Raw genomic sequence first — 18,393 nt, 5'->3', positions numbered from 1 at the left:
TTATCTGAGTTCAATTCTTTAGTTAAAGTAACCTTTATGGAAAGTGATAGTTTTGATCTCATTCTTATTTCAGACATTGACGAGTGTGCGATTGGGGACAACTCATGCTCTGAATTAGCTGTCTGCACGAACACGCCAGGAAGTTTCTCGTGTCGTTGTTCTGAAGGAACTATAGATACCAATCCATCAAACCCAGGAACACAGTGCGCTGGTAAAGATCTGAACTGTTTAAATCAGGAGTGATATAAAGATAGTGAAAATATTTCAACATGAATCCTGTTGACATTAAAATGTGAAAGCTTTACATGTTTGTCTTGCATTCAGCTCACCGTCATTTTGAAGCTCCATTGCCCATTCAAACTGAAGGAATTAATGAATTGGTTAGGCTAATGGAGGAATGTAAAGTCATAGAAAATTCCAGCGTAGAATAAGGCCATGCTATCCATCGTGCTTGTCCTGCTTCTTCGAAGCAGATTTCAAATTGGTCCCTTAGGCCTTCCCTTTCCCGAGATCCCTGACAACTTTCATTTCAATTATACAATCAATTCTCTTTTTTGAAAAAACATGTTCCCTGGGAATTCCCCTCCATATTTTCCCTTGTGAAGGTGTTAGTAAGGTGCCTTCTTTAACAGCTGCTGTGGATGTGGCGAAACTGCATTCATGATGTTGTTCGGAAGAGTGTTCTGGAAAGTTGACTCCCTGATTGTGAAGCAACCGCAATATGATTCCAAGTCAGGATTGTTAAAGGGATAAGGCAGGAAAGTGGATTTGAGGATTCCCATATCAGATCAGTCATGATCTCATTGAATATCGGAGCATAATCAATGGGCCGAATGGCCTACTTCTTTCTGCTCTGCCCTCTTATGGTCTTATGAGTGTAACATTGAGGGAACCATGGTGGTGTTCTCATGCTCTGCTGCCTTGTCCTTCTTGGTGCAGTGATCCCAGGTTTGGCAGAGCCTGTCAAAGGAGCCTTGTCAAATTGTTGCAGTGCATCTTGGGGCTGATTCATATTGCTGCCACTGTGCACCAAACGTGAAGGAGTCAAAGTTCAATGTGGTGGATCGGGTGCTGTTGAAGTGGACTGCTTTGGTGTTTTGGGGATATTTGAGTGTTTTCTGGAGCTGCATATGTCAGTAAATATGGAGTAGTAAATACAACCCCTGCCTATCCAGTCTCTCTTGTTAGCTGAAACGTTCCAGCTTAGGCAACATCCTGGTGAATCTCCGCTGCACCCTCTCCAGTGTAATCACTTCCTTCCTATAGTGACCAGAACTGCACACGGTACTCCAGCTGTGGCCTAACCAGTGTTTTATACAGCTCCAAAATAACTTCTGTTTTTTTATTCTCTGCCTCAGTTGATAAAGGCAGGTATCCCATATGCCTTCTTAACCACCGCATCAACATGACCTGCTGTCTTCAGAGATCTGTGGACATGCACACCAAGGTTCCCCAGATCCTCTGTACTGCCTCGGGCCCTACCATTCATTGTATATTACCTTGCCTTGTTAGTGCTCGCAAAGTGCATCAACTCACACTTTTCAGGGTTAAATTCCATTTGCTCTTGTTCTGCCCATCTGACCAGCCCATCCATATCGTCCTGCAATCTCAGGCTTTCCTCCTCAATATGTACCACACCACCGACTTTTGTGTCATCTGCAAATTTACTGATCATACCTCCTCCATTCACATCCAGATGTACACTGCAGACATCAAGGGACCCAGCGCAATCCCTGGGGAACACCGCTGGACACCCAGGTTTCCAGTCACAAAAACAACCTTCAGCCATTACCCTCTGCCTCCTGCCATTGAGCCAACTTTGGAATCAATTTGCCAAATTGCCATAAATCCCATGAATCCCTTCTTCACCAGACTCCTGTGCGAGACGTTGTCAAAAGCCTTGTGGGCACAAATGTTGATTCGGGTGTCGTTAGAAATTGAACCAAAGGTTTCTGAACAATTTCCCCAAAGCTGCTGATTACAACTTTTTGACTTTTATTTCAGGTTCCACCATTTCCTCAGCGAGTACGAGTCCGATCACCATTACCTCAACCAGTGAAAATCCAAACACCAGCACTGCCTCCACCAGCACTCCAACAACTAACATTCTCAGCACAACATCTACCACCATCACCCCCAGCACAAGCAATCCAATCACTTCCATTGGAAACACCACCACCTCAAACACCAGCCCAATCTCCACCACAATCACCCCAACAAACACCAGCCCCACCACTAGCCTGGATACCACCCAAATCGATCGCTCATCCAGCATCCCAACCACCATCCCAACCACCATCTCAAACACCAGCCCAATCTCCACCACAATCACCGCACCAAACACCAGCCCAATCTCCCCCACAATCCCCAACATAACCTCCACCCCAACTTCTATTCCCACCTCAACCACCACCATCCCAACCACTGGCCCTGCAACCAGTCCAAACCCTGGCTCTACCACTAACCCAAGCACTGACACAACCTCCGGACCAAGGACCACCCCAAAAGCCACCAGCCCTGTATCTACATCAATCACTACATCCTGTGGTAAGTTGAATATATTAATGTTCTGTACAACTATTTAATTATATAATCATTCACCCATCATCAAAGAGGAGACTTTATATTAACAAAGGTTTCTTTTTCCTCACATTCCTTTTACTGTAAAGGATAGAACCCGAGTAACTCAATAGCTGTTCCAAATTACAGAGGAGGATTTGAGGTGAATCCATGAGGAGTAGGATTAGTGTCTCCATTTCCTTTATGGTTAACTGTTATGAATTGTCCCTTTGACCCAACAGGAAGGTTTGTGATAGCATGCTTGTCTTTTTGAAATATTGGGCGCAATGTAAAGGCCTCGACGTTTGAGGATAATAAATCGAGTGCTGCTTGCTTGTGGCTGAGATTTTCCAATGCAGTGGGACCTGTCAATATGAAAGTTAGAGCGAGTGATTTAACCAACGTGTTGGGGCTAGTGCGGATCTGGGTGGGAAGGCCAAAATCAAGATTTGCTTCATGCACGATCAGTTGGCCAATCTAAGTTGCGCACCTCCGGTCTCGATCTCCGGATGTTCCAGACCATTGACTCCAATTTGCATCAATTTCCATCTCATTAACTGAAGTCGAATGTAATGGCCTCCTGGGAATTGACCGATTCTCCAACGAGAAATCACATCAATCCTGGCCAAGAGTTATGCCTCCCCTGAGGCTATTTAAACGTTTTTGGTCGTGAGTTTACCAAAGGGCCCGATTCTCCGGATAGATTTCTAAGTATGGAAGCGAGAGGGAACTGCCGCGGATTTCCCGGCACTCCGCCCAGCGGGGCTGGAACGCTATTACACGTTAATTGGTCCACTCGACGAGGCCCCACAGGCATCACACCGCAAATGAAGGCTTGCCAGCCGATTCGCCAGGACCATGCTGTCCAGCTCCCGCCCGCCTGCTAACAAGGTCAAGCAGCACTTAACCAGCACACACAGCCAACACCACTCAGCTCGCAGCCATGATGCCAAGAAGACCAGCCCCAAGATTCGGAGACTCAGACCTGGGGAGCCTCCTCCATGCGGTGGAGGCCAGGACGGACGTCCTGTTCCCCCGAGGACCCCAGAAGGTGAGCCACAGGGCAGCCATTGCCACCTGGGATGAAGTGGCAGTGGCCATCAGCTTGGGAAACGTGATCAGGAGGAATGGACTTCAGCGTCGCAAGAAGGGGAATGGGCAGCACAAGTGAGTTGACACCAGCGACCCCCCCCCCCCAACTGTGATCTTTCCTTCCCCACACGATCATCCACACCCCCAACCCTCCCTTCACCCCCCTCCCTTACACCTCACCAACCCTTCATCCCCCCCCCCCCCCCACCCAGTGAACCACGTGTGTGACTAACAAAGCCTCTGTGTCTCCACAGGAAAAGCTCTCCCACAATCGCCAGGAGAGGGCCCAGACTAGCGGGGGGATGTTGGTCATAAGAATCCTCACAACCGTCAAGGAACGTAACCTGGAGGTGACTGGGGTGGGCGAGGACAGAGCGGTCACCAATGCGGAGGTTGGCACATGCCACCGAGGTGAGAATCCCCCTGGCCCCACCAGGAGGACCTGTCAAACGTGTTATTGCCATACAGACTGACCCATTCCTCCCACTGACCACATGTCCATTCTCCCGCAGGTACTCGAGCCGACGGCGCCGGTCCATCCGGGGTGGCCCCCTCCCCTGCGACCACCTCGGAGGAGAACTCCGACATTGCCACAATCGACTCATCATACCTATCATCCCCACCCTCCATCAGTGCAGACACACCTCGGTGGGAAACGCTAGTGGTCAGGATTCTAGGGCATTACACAGCTGCTGATGTACATCAGGTGGAGGCAGGAATCCCCAGGCAAGACAGCAGGAGGAGGTGTGCTTAGTCCCAGGATTCAGCTGCGTCCGAGCCAGATGCTGAGCCTATGGAACAGGTCTACCCAGACCTGATGGAGATGTTAGGGAGCAGCCAGGCCATCCAGAGGGAGATGTCAGCGACACTCAAGCAGGTCAATAGCCGATTGGAGGAGTCTCAGAGGCTACGGGCGCAGATGTCACCAACAATGCGTGGCACCCAGGCCAACATGCTAGGGTGGCGACCGCAGAGAAGAGCCTGGTGCACGACGCTGCAGCATTCGTGAAGGTGTCCAAGGCATTGCGCAGTCGGTGATGGCCATGGCTGAGGGTCTCGGCAGAATGTCTGACTCACTGGAGGACGTGGCCGAGTACCAGGCTGACATTATTGAAGTTCTCAAGACACGCCCCGTTCTCAGAGGGGAATGGCCGAGGCCCTGCGGAGCTTGTCCCAGTCGCAGGTGGACATTTCCAAGGCTCTCCAGAGCAAGGCCCAATCACTGCGCCGAGGGCGTCGACACCATGGTGCAGAGAATGGGGAGCCGCCAGGGTTGGCAGGGGCAGATGTTGCAGAGGCATCTGGGGCTCGAACCAGCTGTGCGACTGTCCCGAAGTGAGCCCCGGGCCCCTCTGGCACCTGGTGGGAGGAGAGGTTGCTGGGTGCCAATCCCATGGAGTGGGGATGGTGGCCACGAGATCCCCCGAGTTCCACTCCTCTGAAGAGGCCGCAACTCAAAGTCAGCCCATGGGACAAGGCGGCACGGCTGTGAATGAGCCGCTGACAAGTGAACCGGGACCCTCCGGCCCCAGAGACCCCTAGGACGCTTGTCAGGGACATCGTAGGCCATGTGACATGGTAAGCAGTTGGCTGCCTCCACTTCCAATGTGCATCCTGGGGTGCATCTAGATGTAGCGGGAGAGCAAGGAAGGCTAAGCAGGGATACCTCCGAATCTTTGGCCCATCTCTCCAGGCGTGGCCCACCCCCTCTGTCCCCGCACACCACATGTAGTTGATGGGAGTGAGCAAGCATTCAGCAGACAGGCAGGGGTCAGACTATGGCAAAACTGAGGAGCACCAGCGCTCAGCTCTCTGCCATTTATTATCACCCCCTGCCCGTGACAGTGACCCGCTGATGGTGCCGGCACCATTGTAGCACCCTGGAATGATGTTACACATACCCCGGGAGGGTGGGATATTTAGGGGTAGGGGAGTTATGGTGGGGAAGGTAGCGATAATGGACCTGGTCACACCCTACGTGAAGCGGGCGAGTATGAGCGACGCCCTGGCCATCCGGACTTGCCGGATCCTCGCCACGGCCAAATGTTCGACAGCCTCTGGCAGGTCCTGCGATTCATACCCGGCCTTGTCCTCCAGCCCCTGCTAGTCTGGCGCCTCCTTATCATCCTCAGAGTTGGCCACATGTTCCTCATCCTCCACCTCCAACATGTCACCCCGCTGCTGTGCCAGGTTGCAGAGGGCACAGCAGACCACCACAAAGTGGTCAACCCTCCAGACGATATACTGCAGGGCACCACCTGAGCAGTCGACGCATCAAAACCGTATTTTGAGCAGTCCGACGCACCGCTCACTGACAGCCCGGGTGGTTACACAGTTTACATTGTATCCGGTCACCTCTTCGTTCACCAATGTCATTAGACAGTTCCTCAGCGGGTACCCTTATACCCCAAGAGTCAGCCGGCCATCCTGGGATGGACCACAAAGAGTCCAGGGATGCGTGCACACACGTGCATGGTCTTATGTGGTGGTCAAACGCGAGCTGTATGTTCAGGGAGTGGAACCCTTCCTGTTAAAGTAGAGAACTCCCAGATGGTCCGGGTGAGCGTGAGGCGACATGCATGGAGTCCATCAGTCCCTGGACCTGGGGCATCCCGGCAATGGCGAAGAATCCTGCTCCCCGAATCCTGTTGGGCTTGGTCCATGTCAAAGTTGATATAGTTTTCTTCCCAGGCAATCAGGGCATCCGTGACCTGTCATCTGCACCTGTGGGCTGTGGGCTGTGGACTGTGGCCTGTGAGATGCCACCCAGGTCCCAGTTCAAGCCCTGGAAAGACCCCGAGGCGCAAATGTTCAGAGCTGCAATGACATTAATGGCCACCGGGAACGGGTGTCCTCCTCCTCCACATGGTGCCAAGCCCTCGAGGATTTGCACAGGTGCCGCACCATCTCCTTGTTCAGATGGAGCCTTCTGCGGCACCCGCTGCCCGTTACCTGTTCAAATGACCAGCGATGCCTGTACACCCTGGGCCCTCGCAGATCCCCCCCTCTGGTCCCTCCTTGGCCTCATGGGCGGCCGAGTCCTCAGGGTGTTGGGTGGGATCCTGTACGTGGACCGCCACCTCGGGCCTCTGTAGATGCTGCCGCCGTCTCTGGTGTCTGGCCGCCCGGCTTACCAGCAGCACCATTAGGGCCTGTTCTGCAGGGTCCAAAATACCATCCATAACGTTCAATGCCTGAAAGGACTGACAAACAGAGGTGTCTCCCACCCCGGGATCCTCCATTCCCCCATTAATCCCCTTCCCTCCCACCCACCCGCCTGGAGCGCCCAGCCCACGCACTCCCGGCACAGCCGGCCCCCTCAATGAACCCCATACCCTGTACCCAGACATCCTCACATAACTTCAGCTGGACCGGGCACTGGTCCCCTCCCCATTGCACTCACCCACCCTCCGGCCGTGGTCATAGAATCCCTAGAGTGCAGAAGGAGATCAATCGGCCCATTGAATCCACACCGGCCTTTCGGAAAGAGCACCCTACTTGCGCCCTCGCATCCGATCCCCGTAACCCAGCAATCCCACCGGACCTTTTGGACACTAAGGGGCAATTTAGCATGGCCAGTCCACAGGGCACAGCTTTAGACTGTGGGAGGAAATCCACATAGACATGGGGACGAAGTTCAAACTTCACAAAAAGTCACCCGAGGCCGGAATTGCACCCGGATCCCTGGAGCTGTGAGGCAGCAGTGACAACCACTGTGCCACCATGCCGCACTTACCCCAGAGTTGTGTCCCATCCCCTGGGTGTTGCTTTGCATGTGATTTTGCCTCCTACAGTGTTCAGGCACAGTGCCCAGGCACCACACTCTGATTCGGATGCTAGGCATTGAGTCCCACATGCGACATGGCCCGCCAGCCACGGCAATCCACTTGGGTTGTGTGAATTGCTCACTTAACCACGATTGGCAAATCCCAATTATTAATAGCCTTTGGCTGCACAGCCAGAGGCCTCAGCAGTCGGTGGGGGTTATGGGTGGTCGGTGTGGCAGACTGACAGGGGGCTGGGGTTGCCCCCGGAACGGGTACACACGATCCAGGGGTTGACATGGTGGAGCCGAGTGCAGTTGCCTCCCTAGCGTCCCCCCCACCCCTGTTTCCTATGGCAGACCACCCCTGCGGAGTCTTGCCCGCCCCCCCCCCCCTCCCCTCAGCCGAGGGTCCCAGCACTCCAGGCTCTTTGTCTGCGAGCAAAGATGGCTAATCACCTCCTCGGCTCTGCGCAAAAACTCTTCCGTCAGGAGTGTGTTAAGTGACGCCAGTGTGGCCACTTGCTGGGGAGGCCACTGCACCGCGGGAGGCCTTTGGATATGGGGTTGCCCCCATTAATTGTATGGAAATAGTGCTTAAGTGGTGATAATTGGTTCCGAGCCACAATATGGCGGGATCCCGATTTTGCCTGTGGTAGCAGGCCAGTTTCATCGCAACCTGTTTGGTGCTTGGCACAGTTCTCTTTTCGACCTCTCCCGCTATTCACCGGCTTTGTTTTGCTCAAGCGAGAGCGCAACGAGGCCGGGGAATCACCGCTTACTTGTCATTTTGGCCGGGTTTGGCACGGTATTTCCTACCAGCTGTTTCAGTGAGATGCAGACCGCTATTCAGGCAAACCTTTTCGGACCTTGTGCAGTTTCTCCCCCGTCAGCCCACACTTGAAAAAAAATTCTGCGGTGGGGAGCTGAACTTTTGAAAAGGTGCGCCAATCTCTCAGAGAACATGAGGGTCTCCCACACCCTCCACCCATGGGCAAAGCCATCCCCCACAGACATGGCATTCCCCCCACCCTCGCCAAGTGAGCACACCCCACTATGGGGTCGCTGAGGATCTCTCTCTGTTCAGCCCCCCCTATCTTTCAAGGTACACCCTTCGCACCCCCTACACTTAAGGCCCCTTCCTACCACCACTTCACCCCCCTACCCCTTCATGCCCCCTCGCATCTTTCATGGGCATGGCCCTCTTCGGGCCCCAAACCTTGGCAAATGACAACCTGGTACCATGTAAATCTATGTTCCTTTCTTACTGATCTTTCATGTATTTCTTTACAGTGCCATTGAAGTTCCTGCGTATTAATTTGGTAACGGCGGAAAGTGAAGTAATTTCTATTACCTGGGAGACCGATAATGCATCGAAACAGACTAACTTCACTGTCACAATCTCCACGGTGAACTATCAAAACCAATTCCAAACTGAGAATCGATCGGCAGAATTTACCGGTTTGAAGCCCGATGTTGAATATCAGATACAAATATCCACCACAAGTTGTGGTCAGCAGCAGACAATCACAGAGAAGGTCAGGACAGGTATGTTTGATGAACCAGATTTTGCTTCCATTTCTCAGCATATCCCTCCTGAACATGAGCTGTGAAAATAGGGGGCCGAATATTGGAAGGTAAATCCGTACGTTTCCTTGAGAGACCTGAAGAAGCACTCGTGCTGAATGGGACTTAAATGTCACTTTAAATGCTGAACTCGCTGGGCCTCGTCCTGCCTTGAGTATCACTGGCGTGGCATCAGTGCGATATTCAATTATGAGCTTCTGAGTTAAAATCACATTAGTGTCCTCACTGTGTCATGAGTTGCCAATGTTAATATAATCATAATCCCTGTGATTTACTGTGGCAAAGACCACAGACTGCAGGAATTAAAATGTTGGGCAGGTGATGCAACGAGAAGAGTGCGGTAAATATTCCATAGATTGTTCTGAAAATCTCTGCCGTTCTGTCAGCATCTGTGGAGAGTTGACAGAGTTTTGAGTCCAATATGAACCTTCTTCAGAACCCAGGTTTTGAGCTTCCCACTTGCTCATCATTCTGTGTGGAGGTTAATGACTGACCTTCCAGTTCACACTAAAACTGTAGCAACAGCCATGAATTTACAATTCTGGTTTTGCTCACAAAGTATCTTCTTTATTTTTAACTTTTCAAAGTTGCCTCTGTCGTGGAAGTGTCAACGAGAATTACAAATAAGGAGTTCACGCCAGCTTTGAAAAATGAAAGCAGCCAGGAATACAAAGACTTTGTAAAGGATTTCATTGATGAAGTAAGTCATTCTTGCATGTTTGGCGAGGGGGGGGGGGGGGGGGGGGGAGACTGGGGACTCAATGCCTGTAAAATTAATAGACTCCAACATGTTTTTACAGAGATGAGGAATTACCTTTCCTACGTGTGAGCTTTCAAAGTATCTCTGAGAGTGTCTTGGATACTCAGTGCAGATGCTGGATATCTTAATCAAGCTAATGATCCTAACAAGTCCCTGTTCTCTGATATCTTTCCAAATTTCTATTTGGAGCACAATATACACTCACCGCAATGGCTCATTCAAGGACAATCTGGAAAATCTTAGCTTTTCCCATCTAAACCTATCCACAGCACAGATTCTAATCACTTAATATAGGAAACAAAAAGGCAGGAAAATGGACAGAACAAGTCTTAATTACAATATAACAGTGAATCATTAGCTATTAACGATCAAACTAAAATATTGTGTACATCTATTTTTGCTTCAAATGTCTATTTTTGCTACGAATAATCGCCATGAACATTGACATGACAATGTGGGGTTCATCCGGGAGTCCATTCTGATTGGGTAGCCAACCGGGAGTCGGTGTGATCAGCTGATTGCTGTGCGCTGAATCCTGAACAGAGCAACTATAAAAGATTTCTGCACATTCATCATAGAATTTACAGTGCAGAAGGAGGCCATTCGGCCCATCGAGTCTGCACCGGCTCTTGGAAAGAGCACCCCACCCAAGGCCAACACCTCCACCCTATCCCCATAACCCAGCAACCAACCAACACTAAGGGCAATTTTGGACACTAAGGGCAATTTAGCATGGCCAATCCACCTAACCTGCACATCTTTGGACTGTGGGAGCAAACCGGAGCACCCGGAGGAAACCCACGCACACACGGGGAAGATGTGCAGACTCCGCACAGACAGTGACCCAAGCCGGAATCGAACCTGGGACCCTGGAGCTGTGAAGCAATTGTGCTATCCACAATGCTACCGTGCTGCCCACTCTCATTATCACTCTCTCACAGAAATGCTTATGAAGGATTGTTTTGTAACCAAAGGGCAGACACTCATCACTTAGCAGGATCTAAACATTCGATTTAGTTCAGACAATGAGAGGATTCATCCTTCAGGAAGGCGATGGCATCGTAACATTGTCACTGGATTAGTAATACAGAGATGCAGGCTATGTTCTGTGGTCTGGGGTTCGAACCCCACCATAGTGGACAGTGACATTTTAATTCAATTTAAAAATCTGCAATTAAGTATAGTGATGACGATGAAAGCATTGCCGATTGTCGTAAAAACCCACCTGATTCAATCATGTCCTTTAGGAAAGCAAATCTGCTATCTTTACCTGGTCTGGCCTACATGTGAATCCAAAGCCACACAGTGATGTGGTTGACTCTTCACATTACCCCACAGAAATGGCCTCGCAAGCCATTCAGTTCAAGGGCAATTAGGGATGGGCAACCAATGCTGGCCCAGCCAGTGACACCCACATCCCAAGAACAATTTAAAAAAATGCATTGATCATTTGTTTGTTGATTGTTGAAAAAGACTGGACAAAGGGCGAAAATAAATCTGAGAGTTGATTGTCAACCTTTGCGAGTTGGAGGTCAGTATATCAGACAACAACAAAACTGCCCTGATCAGCAGGTTCGTTAGAAAAGTGAAACAAAGTGCAGCAAGTTCAGAGAAAGATAGATCAGAGAGAGAGAGAGCGGAGGAGGGGAAGGAATATAACTGGGTTTGTCAGCGAGACAGTTCAACGTCAGAGAGGGAAATGTCAGAGACTGTAGTGAATACACAGCCAGAGGTGGGATTAGAAGAGTACGACAAAGGAGAACCAGTGGACGTGATTTATTTAGATTTCCAGAAGGCCTTTGATAAGGTGCCGCCTAGGAGAGTGTTAAGTAAGTGAAGAGCCCATGATATTAAGAGTAAATGCCTGGCATGGATAGAGGATTGGCTGACTGGCAGAAGGCAGAGAGTGGTGATTAAGGGGTCTTTTTCAGGATGGCAGCCAATGACTAGTGGTGTGCCTCAGGGGTCTGTGCTGGGACCACAACTTTTCACAACATACATTAATAATCTGGAAGAAGAAGTGGGTTATATCCACTTGATTACAGCTCATTCCTGGTCACATAAGATTAAAATTAGAGAAGATGCTCAATAAGACTATTCTCAATAATCACAGGCACAGGCCCTACTGGGCAGCTTCAAATGGATGGAGTTTACACAGAAAAATAATTACTAAACTTAATCAACGAGTAACGTATTACTGGAACAATACATAACAGGAGTTTAAACACTTAGAAACACTCAAAAGGCTCAGATACCAGATCTGTCATTAGCAAGGCATCTATTTCTGTTGCGAAGTTTGCAGGTGACACAAAGATCAGCAGAGGGACAGACAATATTGAGGAAGTAAGGGTGCTGCAGAAGGATTTAATAATAATAATGATTACTTATTGTCACAGATAGGCTTCAATGAAATTACTGTGAAAAGCCCCCAGTTGCCACATTCTGGCACCTGTTCGGGGAGGCCGGTATGGGAATTGAACCCGCGCTGCTGATCTTGTTCTGCATTACAAGCCAGCTCTTTAACCCATTGTGTTTACCCAGACCCATATCTAAGGATTTGGACAGGCAATGAGAGTGGGCAATGAAGTGGCGGATGAAATATAATGTGGAAAAGTGTGAGGTTATGCACTTTTGAAGGAGGAATGAAGGGATAGACTACTTTCTAAATGGGGAAATGCTTAGGAAATCACAGGCATAAAGGGACTTGGGAGTCCTTGTTCATGATTCCCTTAAGGTTAATGTGCAGGTTCAGTCGGCAGTTAGGAAGGAAAATGCAATGCAACATGTTGGGACTAATGTTCCTTGCCATTGAAAACAAAGAGTAATAGTTTCTTACTGAGGTGTTGGATGGGACGAAGAATCAGATGAACTGTGGTCCAGAACATCTTAGTGGCGTTGGAGAGAGAGTGTGTACAAATGGCGGCACATGGCACGGAGCGTGGATCCCAGGATGTAGTGAGAAGCACAGTCTGAGGAATGTTGTTTCTCTCCGAGATATCTGTAATCCTGGGAGCATTCCAAACATGATGGACTGACATGCCGTTAAAATCCATGTGCGGGAAGTAGGAGCTGGAGGTAGTCTCTGAGGATGGAGATTTCACTGCAAAAATGAGTTTTGGTAAGCACCTTATCATAGTCAACATGATAAATCATTTAATCTGGCTTTGTTTAACTGTGAGAGGCACAACACGTGCCAAATGATCCTCGTTGGCTATGGAGAGAGCTTCTCTACTCATAGCCACATATGACTGAGAGCGGGGTAGGAGCCGCCTTGTCTTACTGAAATGTTTAATATGAAGAGACTTTTAACCACACGCACATTCTGAGGGAAAATGAAATGTATTTATGAAATTAATTTCTCTTTTCTTTATTTCAGTTGATAAAAGGACTGCCTGCAGAAATCCAGACTTTAATCAGTGATGGAAAACTGACTATTTCTATCGCATCTATTGAACAAGGAAGCTTGAAAGTTAAATTTAGCTTTGCAACATCAACAAACGTGAATGTCCCTCTAACCGATGTCGAAAGTTCGATTGCTGATTCTTTAAACAACAGTTCAGCGTTCGTTATTGACGTTGAAAACACAACAATTTCAGGTAAGGAATTCCACAGCAAGCATCTCAATCACTGACCTCAGAGACGTTCACCCCATATCCCATGATTCCTTTAACCCCGGGAGCTATATCTAACTCTGTCTTGAAATTACACAACGTCTTGGCCTCAACTACTTCCTGTGGCAGCGAATTTCACAGATTCATCACTCTCTGGGTGAAGAAATGTCTCCTCACCTCGTCCTAAAAGGTTTAACTCTTATCCTCAAACTATGACCCTTAGTTCTGGACTCCCCACCATCGGGAACATTCTTTCTGAATCTACCCTATCTAATCTGTTAGGACTTGGTAAATTTCTGTGAGATTCCTTCTCAAACTTAAACTCCAATGAATATAATCCAAACTGACTTCATCCTGGTAAACCTTTGCTGCGCTTCCTCCACAGCCAGAATATCCTCCCTCAGATAAGGATCCCAAAGCTGCACACAATACTCCAGGGGTAGCCTCACCAATGCCCTATACAACTGCAGCAAAAAATTCCCTATTCCTAGACTCAATTCCTCTCGCTATGAAGGCCAACATACCATTTGCCTTCTTCACTGCCTGTGGGCCACACTGTTGTGTGGGCAGCACGGTAGCATTGTGGATAGCACAATTGCTTCACAGCTCTCGGGTCCCAGGTTCGATTCCCGGCTTGGGTCACTGTCTGTGCGGAGTCTGCACATTCTCCCCTTGTGTGCGTGGGTTTCCTCCGGTTTTCTCCCACAGTCCAAAGATGTGCAGGTTAGATGGATTGGCCATGCTAAATTGCCCTTAGTGTTCAAAATTGCCCTTAGTGTTGGGTGGGGTTACTGGGTTATGAGGATAGGGTGGAGGTGTGGACCTTAGGTCGGGTGCTCTTTCCAAGAGTTGGTGCAGAATGGGCCGAATGGCCTCCTTCTGCACGTAAATTCGATGATCTTACTTACTTTCAGCGACTAATGCCTGAGGACATCAAGGACTCACTGAGTATCCACCTCCCTCAATTCACGCCCATTAAAATAATAATCTGCCTTCCTATTTTTGCTACCAATGTGGATAATCTCACATTTAACCACATTATCTGCCATGCACATGCCCACTCACTCAGCCTGCCCAAATCCCGCTGAAACATCTCTGCATCGTCCTCACAGCTCACTCTCCCACCCAACTTTGTATCATCCCTTTCGTAAATCCATGCTGACTTTGCCTGATTATACCACTGCTACGATATGAAATCCGTGATAATGGACTCTCACAACTTCCCTACTACTGGCGTGAGGCTCACTGTTCCATGTTATCTCTCGACCTCCCTTTTTGAATAGTGGGGTAATATTAACTACCCTCCAAACTGTAGGAGCCATTCCAGAATCCAAAGAATTTTGGAAAATAACCACCAATGTTTCGACTATTTCTCGGGCCACTTAAGTACTCTGGGATGAAGATTATCAGGCCTTGGAAATTCATCCATCTTCAGTCCCATTAGTTTCCCTAAAACCCATTTTTCTCCTCATACTAATTTCCTTCAGACCTCACTAAAACGTGTGCTTCTCAGAACTTCCGGTACATTATTCGTGTCTTCCTTTGTAAAGACAGAAGCAAAGCACAAATTTAGTTCCTCAGCCATTACTTTGTTCCCTGTTATGAATTCCCTCCTTTCTGATTGTAAGGGCCTAAATTAGTTTTTATCAATTGCACTGAGTTTTGTGTCATCAGTGTGGTGAATGTAACTCCGTAATTCACACTGTATTGTATATACATGAGACCATGCATTTGTAAGCGCAGTTGCGTTGCCCAACCACTAGGGGGAGTAGCGCTGGGCATGCTTAGGAGTTTGTACAGGGCTCCAACCTTGGCTCCGCCCACGACTCCTCCCCCTGTACTGCTGTATAAATACCAATGCTCAGAGCCAGTCGTTCAGTTAATCAAGAGTTCAACGTGGAACAGGCTGGCTCTGTTGTAAGTAGATTAAAACCACTGTTCATATCTTAAAGCACGTGTCTAGTGAATTGATGGTTCCATCAATCAGCAAACTTGAAAATATTGTTTTTGATTCCATCACCCAGATCTTTGATATATATATGTGAATAACTGAGGCCCAAGTATTCATCCTTGCAGGACATTATTCCTCACTGCTGGACACTCCAAAAGAGGCCCATTCTTTACTACTCTCTGTTTCCTGTCTGTGAGCCAATTCTCAATTGAGAAAAAAAATTCCGAACACTCTTTCAACAAGTCTTGAAGTGAGACTTAAATGTGGCGCTTCTGACTCAGAGGAAGGGAGTGTTACCTACTGAGCCACAAGGTGATGTTAGAAATTATAAAGTGAGAGAAAACTGAATCGTTAAATGGATGGATGATTCCAAACAAGGCTTTTCAAAGCGTCAAGTGTTTATGAAGAAGGGTAGACTGAGGATTGAGTTCAGCTCCACAGTTTTGAGATCCTTGGTATGGTGTAGTTTTATAGTGGGTGATAATCTGAGGACATTTTATCCCAAAAGTTGTCCATACAGAGAGTGGAGAGAACATGACAATCTTTAATCATGTTTACTTTGGTTATTTCATTATGGAATCAGGAGAGAATGTAGATATGCATTTTTTCTGACTGGTTCAAAACTGACTGCATTGCCCAGCTCATGTCACATGGTCCATCTCTCCGTGCTGTTTGGGTATATCTATGCATTAATTCTTGTTCACCTTTAGGAGATGACATTTCCTGTGGAGTAAAGTGAGGAATGAGGAGTCAAATGAAATTCCATATTTATCAGTTTATCCAACACTTCCAAGCTGGTTGGATTCAGATTGAAGCAGTGTTCTAACACCCATCTTCCCTCTTCATTACAGAAAGAGACAGCTGCCAGCCAGGGCTGAATGACTGTTCAGTTAATGGGACTTGTATAAGACAGAACGCAACCTACACCTGTCAGTGTAAAGATGGGTTCATCGATACAAGCCCCAGTGTACCTGGAAGGAAATGTGAAGGTAGGGCATTATCTGAGTTCAATTCTTTGGTTCAAGTAACTTTTATGGAAAGTGATAATTTTGATCTACTGCTTGTTTCAGATTTTGATGAGTGTGAGACTGGGGACAACTCATGCTCTGAATTAGCTGTCTGCACGAACACTCCAGGAAGTTTCTCGTGTCGTTGTTATGAAGGAACTAATGATACCAATCCTGAAAACCCAGGCTCAGAGTGCACAGGTAAAAAACTGAACCGCTCAAACCAGGAGTGATGTAAGGAAAGTGAAAATATCTCAACATGAATCCTGCTGATATTAATATGTGAAAGCTTTACATGTTAATCTTGCATTCAGCTCACCGTCATTTTGAAGCTCCATTGCCCATTTAAGCTGAAGGAACTAATGACTTGGTTAGGCTAATGGAGGAATGTAAATCCGTCTATGGCAGCTAATTGAATTTAAATTCACTTGATTAATATCGTGATTTGAAAGATCGTCTCAGTAATGGTGACCATAAACCTGTCATTGATTGTTGTAAAAACATCTGGTTTACTAATGTCCCACAGGGAAGGAATTCTGCCGTCCTCACCTGGTCTGCCCTACCTGTGACTCCAGACCCAAGGCAATGTGGTTGACTTTGAGCTGTCCTGAGAAATGGGCAAGCAGGGGCATCACGGTGTCGCAATGGTTAGCACTGCTGCTTCACGGCGCCAAGGTCCCAGGTTCGATCTCGACCCTGAGTCACTGTCCTTGTGGAGTTTGCGCATTCTTGCTGCGTTTCGCCCCCACAACCCAAGGATCTGCCGTGTAGGTGGATTGGCCACGCTAAATTGCCCCTTCATTGGAAAAAAATCAATTGGGTACTCGAAGATTGTATATAAATAAAATAAATGGCCAAGCAAGCCAGGCAATGTAAGGGCAAATAGGAATGAGCAACAAGTTCTGCCTTTGCCATTGACACCCACATCCCAAGCAAGAATAAATGAAAAGGTTGATGTCGGATGGCTCATCGAGTCATAGACTTTTTACAGCACAGAAAGAGGCCCTTCGGCACATTATGTCCGTGCCGACCTTCAAGCCTTAACTCTGCCCCCATTTTCGAGTCCTGTAAGCTATGGCATTTCAAGTGATAACTCTAAATATTCTTAAATATTGTGAGTGTTCACTCCTCTACCACCCTTCCAGATTCCCACGACCCTCTGGGGAAAAATGTTTTTCCTCACATCACCTCTTAATTTCCTGCCCATTACCAGAAAGCAGCCCACCTGGTTACTGGTTCCTCCATTAAGAGGAAAAGTTCCTTCCTATCCATGCTCTCTATATCCCTCATAATTTTATCCACCTCAATCAGGTCCCCCTCAGTCTTTTCTGCAACAAGGAAAACAAACCCAGCCTATCCAGTCTCGCTTGTTGGCTGAAGCGTTTCAGCTCAGACAACATCCTGGTGACTCTCATCTGCACCCTCCCCAGTGCAATCACTTCCTTCCTGTAGTGTGACCACCAGAACAGCACACAGTCTTCCAGCTGTGGCCTAATCAATGTTTTATGAAGCTCCACATAACCTCCCTGCTCTTATATTCAGTGCCTCGGTTGATAAAGGCAAGTATCCCATATGCCTTTCTTTTTTTAGAAAATAATTTCAATAAACTTTTGTCATTTTACATCAAAAAATACAAAAACTCCAAACAACAAAATAAACTAAAAAAACCCAGTTAATTGAACTTGTATAAGACAAGACTCAACCTACACCTGTCGGTGTAATGCTGGGTTCACCGACACAAGCTCCAATGTACCTGGAAGGATATGTGAAGGTAGGACAATTCTTTGGTTCAAGTAACTTTTATGGAAAGTGAAAGTTTTGATCTAATTCTTCTTTCAGACATTGACGAGTGTGAGACTGGGAACAACTCATGCTCTGAATTAGCTGTCTGCACAAACACTCCAGGAAATTTCTCGTGTCGTTGTTCTGATGGAACTATAGATACCAATCCAGCAAACCCAGGAACACAGTGCACAGGTAAAGATCTAGGGCTGGATTGTCCACAACCCGACGTCACAATTACGTTTGGCACTGGGGCGGAGAATCCATTTTTCCGTGATTCT

At 48.0% G+C, this 18,393-nt stretch overlaps 1 protein-coding gene across 1 annotated transcript in view; it reads left to right on the top strand.

Moving 5' to 3' along the window:
* LOC119968651 (mucin-2-like) overlaps window positions 1-18,393 on the top strand; it is a gene marked incomplete at its 5' end in the record, with an annotated part of 155,397 nt that overhangs the window by 98,634 nt on the left and 38,370 nt on the right. The window contains 6 exons of the mRNA XM_038801271.1: window positions 2,005-2,547; window positions 8,708-8,962; window positions 9,589-9,701; window positions 13,138-13,357; window positions 16,175-16,312; window positions 18,170-18,307. Of these exons, the coding sequence (XP_038657199.1) occupies window positions 2,005-2,547; window positions 8,708-8,962; window positions 9,589-9,701; window positions 13,138-13,357; window positions 16,175-16,312; window positions 18,170-18,307 (1,407 nt within the window). The remainder of the gene's footprint in view (window positions 1-2,004; window positions 2,548-8,707; window positions 8,963-9,588; window positions 9,702-13,137; window positions 13,358-16,174; window positions 16,313-18,169; window positions 18,308-18,393) is intronic.

This window comes from Scyliorhinus canicula, chromosome 7 (assembly GCF_902713615.1).
Source record: "Scyliorhinus canicula chromosome 7, sScyCan1.1, whole genome shotgun sequence".
Taxonomy (NCBI): domain Eukaryota; kingdom Metazoa; phylum Chordata; class Chondrichthyes; order Carcharhiniformes; family Scyliorhinidae; genus Scyliorhinus; species Scyliorhinus canicula.
The sequence above is the reverse complement of the archived record's forward strand: the minus strand, read 5'-3'. Positions and strand labels throughout refer to the sequence as shown.